The sequence below is a fragment of the Cyprinodon variegatus genome, unplaced genomic scaffold, assembly GCF_000732505.1.
Source record: "Cyprinodon variegatus isolate N-32 unplaced genomic scaffold, C_variegatus-1.0 Scaffold1228, whole genome shotgun sequence".
Taxonomy (NCBI): domain Eukaryota; kingdom Metazoa; phylum Chordata; class Actinopteri; order Cyprinodontiformes; family Cyprinodontidae; genus Cyprinodon; species Cyprinodon variegatus.
In genome coordinates this window covers 99,331-106,917 of record NW_015151681.1, presented here as the reverse complement: position 1 = coordinate 106,917, position 7,587 = coordinate 99,331, and the positions used below count along the sequence as shown (strand labels likewise).

Here is a 7,587-nt window from a genome sequence, read left to right as displayed (position 1 = left end):
AACTACAAAGACACAAAATTACAGTGAAACTAAAAACTTAAAAAGACATTTCAACAAAGGGCAGAATACTTGACAATCAGATGGCCAGACCAAAGGAAGTAAAATAAATAAATCTTATCTTTTTGATTTGGTGAAATGCAAAAGAAATGCATTTTCATATTAATGATTCTGAATCTTCTCTTTGTTGAAGAGATTAAATTAAAATAAGCGGGTAGTCAGTCAGATTTTAAAATATATCCTTGTGCTGTAATCTGTTAAGCAGTATCGTCTGTGCTGCTGCGTCCTGTTTGATCCTGCCGCCCACCTGGGGCGGCAGGGCGGTGCACATTCTTCATTACCACAGATGCGCTCTGAACTCTGACAAACTGATCTTCCAGCTGTGCTTGTGAAGAAATGCATCTTTTGCAGGTGCATAGCTGAGAGTCTGCGCTTCACGCTCCACACTGATGGTTCGCTCTCAGCAGTATGGCGTTTCCTGCTCTCGCTACTTAATAAACTATATTTGGCTGATCATTCTCTGCCAATCGTACCAAAAAGAATCCCTAAATTATATCCAAAGAAAATATTTTGTTTCTGGATAAAGAGCCAGGAGAAAAGATACATAGATCTTTGAATATTTCTTTCTCATTGTTCTTGTTTCTATCTATTTAAATATGATGTAAATGTTGCCTTGCATTGTTATAAAAATATTTTTAATTTAGTTTCCTTTGAATATGTCAACATTTTTGGTAGCATATTCATTCAATGATGAGGAACTGCAATGCAGCATTCTATACCCAGTAATTGTAGTATCTAGGCAACAGCTGTCAGTCTGGTAAATCAACTCAACTCAACTCAACTTTATTGTCAAATGTGCTACATGGTAAACATACAACACAGATAAAATTGCAGTCCTCTCAACCCCACAGTGCATAATAAAATATAATGAACCATAGCATAAAAAAAATTGAAATAAAAACCTAAGATATAAAAATAAATATAGGTATCTGCTCGGATAACAAAAAATCTAACAACGAACTAGTTTAAATACTAAAAAATTTTACAAATGTGCAGATGGGAAGTGTAGCGGTAAATTATTACAAAGTAACATTACAGTGGTCCTGATGGATGACTAGTGCAAAGAGTCGATGTAAACGACGTGACTGTAACATGTACAGCAATTATTATTACTGCACAGTACAGTGGCTATAGTGCAAATAATGCAAATGGTAGCATGAGCTGAGTAGCAGTCATGATGTCTGCAGTACAAACAGTGGTGCAAATGATGCATATGGCAGAGTAAACTCAGTAGCAGTTCAGATGTATGCAGTATAAACAGTAGTGCGAATGGTGCAAATAGTGCATAGAGTAGCAGTAAATAATCTGGTTGTTATTAGAAATTGTAAAGGTTAACTTTTTTTGCAACATAAAACAAACTAAATCCTTTTTAAGTTTTAGTCGACTAAAAATGACTAAAACTATTTCATATCATTATGACTAAATGCGCCTAAAGCTAATAATAGTTTTCGTCCTGAAGACTAAGACCAAGACTAAATCTAAGATAGCTGTAATATATAAGTACTGTTATCTAATTTTTATTAAAGGGGCTTTCTAAATACACTTGAGGTCTTTAAAATCCCCAAATTAACTGACAAAAAACTGGGAAGAATGGCTTAAAGGCTGCGTTTATGGGAGATCTGAAAGACTCTAAGAAGGGATGTGATTAACGAGTCCTCTGTGGTCACTGTGGAAATCCTCCACTAGTATGGAGGAAGACATGATGTGATTGTTTCAAGTCAAAGTTTAAGAACCATTCTGTTTGGGAGACAAAAGAGCAGAGAATTGTGGGTTTCTGCTGCATCAAAGCATGTGGGCATGTTCACATTTCCAAATCTGACTTCTCACCTCCTCTAAAACATCATGACGTAATAACTTCAACACACAAGGTCAAACATCTACACATACGGTTAGTTCTAAATCACACATGCATCATATGATTTGCTTCCAACCAGATTTAAAGGCACTTTTGAAACCTACTATCAGCCTCTTTGGATTAAATTAGAATTTGACTCACCTGTGCCGCCTAGAATATCTAAACAGCCACGTCCCCCGATACATCTGCTTTAAATTCCATGTCTATTCCTGTGTATATTTGCAGTTATCTCATGCTCTTCTTTTTGGTAGGACCTAATGGCTCCCTGTGAGATGTTTGAAACTTCGGATAATAATTCATAACCTAACCTTGGTTTACACATCTCTCCAACTTTCTCTAAGACCTGTTTTCTATGGACCCCGTGTTCCTGATGCTGCTTTTTCACTACGGTCTTCTAGCTGAATAAAAGTACGTGACACCCAACAGATTTCACATGTAAGGTGTTTTGAAAACTATAAATGTCATGAATGATGTCTGGTTTATTGTTTTCTGGTTGGCTGGTGGATTGTCTCTCCCAGCTCTGCTAATAAGAGTAACCAGATGCACCTGATTCTATCCCAATCACCCTTAGTCCTCAAGCTTTTTCTCTGCCTATCTATAAGTGCTTTCAGTTATTCCCTGCCAGAATGTCTCCTCTTTGTCCATACGATGATCTCTCCATTGTCTATGTGCATTGCCAGCTTTCCTTCATCCCTGTGCTCATCATCCCTTCATTGGTCCTTAGCTCTAGGGTCAATGTAACCTGACTCCGCCAGATGGATTTGCTCCGCATATCCATCTGGAAACCTTCTGTTGAAGTAAATTTGGGAAGGGGCGAAAATACTGGTTAGCTGATTGGCCTATGTTGGTGATAGACGGGCCAAATAAACCAATCAGATCAACGAAGCATATGACGTACTAACAGAGCGACGACGAAGAGGAGCCAATTGATAGATCAAACTCTTGCCGAGACCAGTCGGGAGAAGAGCAAAAACATCTTTTCCTCTGAGAAAAGCCTCCAGAGCAGTGTTTTGCTCTTCTTTCAGTGAAGAAATACTCTGTAATTCCGATAAAACTTGCTCGATAGCCACGCTAACGCTAGTTTAATCGGCTGAAGCCGCCATGTTCTTTAGACTGAACTGTCGCGCTTCTCGTTGAGTCACACCTCAACCCGCCTCAAAGCCAACGCTGATTGGACGTTCGTTTGGTGAACGGCTCCAAATTTTCTTTAACGGAGAGTCTCCAGACTGATCTGCGAGTGAAACCTTGAAAGCTCGCGAGATCAGGATGGTCTCACGAGGCTAGGGTCAGTGTGCCCCATCTGTGTTCCTGAGATCCTGGGATCCTGTGTTTGGTTTTCCCTCAATGGATTATCATGCACTTCTAACTCTGTTCACATTCCGGACTGTTTCTCCCTGTCTCCAGTTTGTCCTCTCATCATCTGGTTTGCTTAAGGTCTTCCTCTACATAGTTATTGCCTCTCCTCCAAGTCCTGCTGTCAGCCAGTTTAGCCAGTCACCAGTGGGTCCTGTCTTCACCTGCCTCCTCAAGCCTGCTACCGGTAAGTTCTGCCTGTCACCGAGTGTTTCAGTTGTCACCTACCAACTAAAGCTTCCTATCAGTCTCCTGCATTCATAAACATTCATTACAAACTCTTTCAAGAACATTTTTTAAATGAACTCTGCATTTGGCTGAATCCAAAAGTCTTAGGTCTTCTAATCTCAATGTATTCTTACCAACACTTAATAAATATGCATTACTTTGTCTTAATTTATTACATAATAACTTGATATTGGATTATTTAGCCTAATTGGAGCTAATGGTTGTAGTGTGGCCAAATGTGAAGCAGTGTAAAAACATGCATAAACAGAAAACATATTCAGCTCTGATCTTTTGGTAACCTGCAAAGCAAAGCTACAAAAAAGTGGTTTGAACAACCTTGTCTGATCTTCAACCTGTTATTTTAATGCATTTTGGGCCAATAATATGGACACATTCAGAATTAGATGTAGTTCTTCTGGCATTATAGAGAAAATATATATGTCCCATACCAGGGAAATGTTTCGGAAGGCGTTTGTGTTCTTCTCTTGGTTTTTCTCCACCCAGCTGCTGCTGGAAGCCTCAGCCTGAAAGAAAGAACATGGATGAGTGGCATGTGGAAATGTGAAAAGAAGGCGTCCGCTTTTATTCAGACTCTTATAAGGGCAGCTGGGTCAGCCTGAGACTGCAGGAATGAGTCCTCCAGCAAACTGCTGAATATTGGAAAGCTAGGTCTAACTGGTCTAATGCCAGCAGTAACAGGTTCCAAAATGGGCTTCAGGGCCTGAACATGCTTCACACCAGGGAAGCCCAGGTGGTGTTTTAAACCGAGGAAGAATATACCATTCTCTACTTGCTGAAAAAACAATCTGCACCATTAAGGTTGATCCTTTTGTCATTTTGTCCATTTTTTTATTTTTGCTGAGTGCAAAGTTTCAAATAGAAACCAGAATATAATATAGGGCAGAACTTAGTTTACTCAGAGCGTTCATCAGGCCCTGCTGCCAAAGCGGGTCTATCCACCAGACTGATGAGGCAGAATGAGGTCCTTGTGGATTGATGTGAACTAAAAGTGATCATCAATACAAAATACTGTAATAAGTGACGTGACCCAGAAAGCTGCACTCTGTCAACGGCTAAGACCAAGAAGCTAACAGTAAAGGAAAATGGAAATCATGGAGACAAAGTTCTTTTTGTTATTATAGAAACCACCAATGAATGTCTGGTTCTGATTTTGGCTTCAGTTTCCACTGTCACTTCTTACTTGTTAATGTAAAACATGATATCATGTCCTTTAATGGAACATTAAAGGTACAGAGGACGAAGTTTTATTTCCGAGTGGATCATCTAAATAAATGGTCCTAATTGTCAATCATTCTGGTGATATGTTTAGTAAGGCCGTCCTACGTGCTTGCCCCGTTAGCTATCTTTTTCTGCGCATGCTCACTTTCAAGCGTATATCTGTGGTGAGCTTCGGTTTCAGACAGTTATTGAAGCTCACCTTTCTCACCCCGGTTCTTTGAAAATGGCTGGCAGATTGTCTCTAAGAGAAAAAGTGTCCAAGAAGTGTGTGAAAAGAGAAGAAAGGCCTCAGAAGAGGCAGAGCACGGAGAGCTATCCTCCCAAAGCATTATGGAATTTCCTGTCACAGCGGCCCGCTGTCGCCATAGGCTGTCACTACCCAACAGTGACGGCCAATAACAAAGATGGCACAGGCACTGTGCGGTGGAAGAGGAGTTACATGACCAACGGGGAGCACAAAGCTGTGATCATCTGTCTGAACGGTCAGTTAACTCAGTTCACTATTAAGTCCACTATGTAGTCCCCGCTCTATATAGATATTGAGGGATTAAAGGGGTAGGGCGGACGTTTGGGCAGAACTATGAGAGCAGCAACTTTTAAACAGAATGTGCACGAGGAAAAATGGCCTCGTGCATACTCTTGCACGGTTAAACAGGCGTGCAATAAAGCAATAGATACAAGGTTGTGCATGTGCATTTTTTTGTGGAGAGGGTGGGTCTTTTCAAAAAATTGCAAAAATCCTCCACTAAACCGACATTTTTACATTTTCTTTTTTAAAGTAATTTCAATAAAGAGAACATTAATCTTTTCATAACATGAGGACCCAAATTTGGGTCCTCAGCACTCGCCCCAAGATGGTTTTTAGACCTGTAACATATTCTCTGGGGTCTTGCCTTTATTTTGATACCAAAACAATTAAAATGAACTCTGTAGTTCTTGAGATATATTCAATTCATTTTGGGCATGTTATTTTCAAGCATATTTCTCGAAAACAGGCCTAGTGTCCAAGAGGTTAAACAAAAATCACATTCTACAAGTTTTGCTTATCACCTTTGACATAGAAAAAAATGAATCCTTTGTATTTTAAATTTCACTTTTTGTATTTTCAAACCAAAATCAAGCAGCTGCTGTATCATTTGTTCATTCAGGCTTTTTCAAATTGAAACAATGAAAAAACTAAAAACTGTTGTGTCAAAAAACAGAAAGCTGTTCCTTATTTCACATTGATATAGTCATTTAAATATTAAAAGAAGGGATAATCTTTGTTTTTGCTCTGATCACAGCACAAACAGGACAGGTTATCCCTCATCCAGATATCTAAATCTTGATATTTTTTTCCTTTTTGCAGGGCAGCTGCAGCACCATTCTGAACCTGTGGAGCATCTCTGCTCTACGCTTTTGCCCTCCAGTGTTCAAAATGATTCTCCTGTTTGATAAATTACACTTTACCTATAGCTGGTTGCTTATTTATTTACAGTTTTTCACTATAATTGTTGCTCTGATTTCTTAATTATTATATATATTTTTCTGCTAAACCTTTAAAGCTGCCATTGAATCTTCTTTAGTAAAGCACTATTGCGATTCCTTTTTCTTTTACTTGCAGCTTGTGTCTCATGAAACCTGTGTTATCTCAGAGCAGAAAAATATAAAAATAAAAAAAGGAAGAGAACTTACCGCCGGACGGTTGGTTTGTCCTGCATCATGTAGGGTAGGACCTGCATGGTCACAGTGGCCTGGTGGATGTAGCACTCTGTGGCCTCCTTGCCAGGCTTGATGAGCCTCTCTTTGACGGTGCAACACTAGGTTGTCGTACACCTCCAGATCCTGAGGAGCTACTAAACTCCTGACTTCAGACAGCATGGACAGCTGTGGATAAAAACAGAAAGTGAGAACAGAAAATCAAATAAGGGCATGTTGATAGAAAGCTTGGTGAACAACTACAGTCATGTACAAACTCCTGTACCTTTGCATGGGTGTTAAAGAGCTCAAACAGAGCCATGGTCAGTGGTTCCACATGAATGTGTCCTTGCTGATACTCCAGCAGATAGTAGGTCATGGTCTGCCTCTCTTGTTCTGTCAATAGCATGTAGGCCTGTTGCTCCAGAGACACCTGAGCACCAGGTGGGCTAACCCCTCTGTACCCTGCAGGCTGAGAGAAAAGATTGTTTTGGCATAAAATATAATACAAACCAAGACGCAAAGAAGAAAAAATGTTTATATTGAGAGTTTGGAAAGCAGATTTAGGCATTTATTTACAAAGGGTTTTAATATAAAAGTGGCAAATTTTATTGCACTTGCAAAGCTAATCTACAAACTGGTTTTTTGGATAATTGCCTGTCTATTGAACATGGTAGCAGATGGACTTTATTTAGAGAGATTGCTTTTATTGATTTACGGAACATGGTTGAAATTTCTAAAAGGAGGATATGCAGATGTAATTATTCGCCAACTGCAATATGAATGATCAAACCTGAGAGAAGTTGAAAATGCCTATATTCAACTATTATGGGCTTCACTGGGTTTGCAGTGTTATGGGTCCAGGGGTTGGAAATGGATGGATGGATGGATGGATGGATGGATGGATGGATGGATGGATGGATGGATGGATGGATGGATGGATGGATGGACAGACAGACGGATGGATGGACAGACAGATGGATGGATGGCAGATGATGGCTAGATGGATGATAGATGGATGAATGATGGATAGATGGATGGACGGACTGACAGATGGATGGATGGACGGATGGACAGACAGACGGATAGACAGACATGGACGGATGGATGGATGGATGGATGGATGGATGGATGGATGGATGGATGGATGGATGGATGGATGGATGGATGGATGGATG

General features: G+C 39.9%; 1 protein-coding gene across 1 annotated transcript in view; it reads right to left on the bottom strand.

The window, feature by feature from the left end:
* Positions 1 to 7,587, bottom strand: part of LOC107102270 (whirlin-like) — a 75,866-nt gene that overhangs the window by 12,671 nt on the left and 55,608 nt on the right. Inside the window, exons 7-9 of the mRNA XM_015401505.1 lie at positions 6,696 to 6,881; positions 6,407 to 6,598; positions 3,943 to 4,086 (exon numbers count right to left, since the gene is read on the bottom strand). Coding sequence (XP_015256991.1) covers positions 3,943 to 4,086; positions 6,407 to 6,598; positions 6,696 to 6,881 — 522 coding nt within the window. The remainder of the gene's footprint in view (positions 1 to 3,942; positions 4,087 to 6,406; positions 6,599 to 6,695; positions 6,882 to 7,587) is intronic.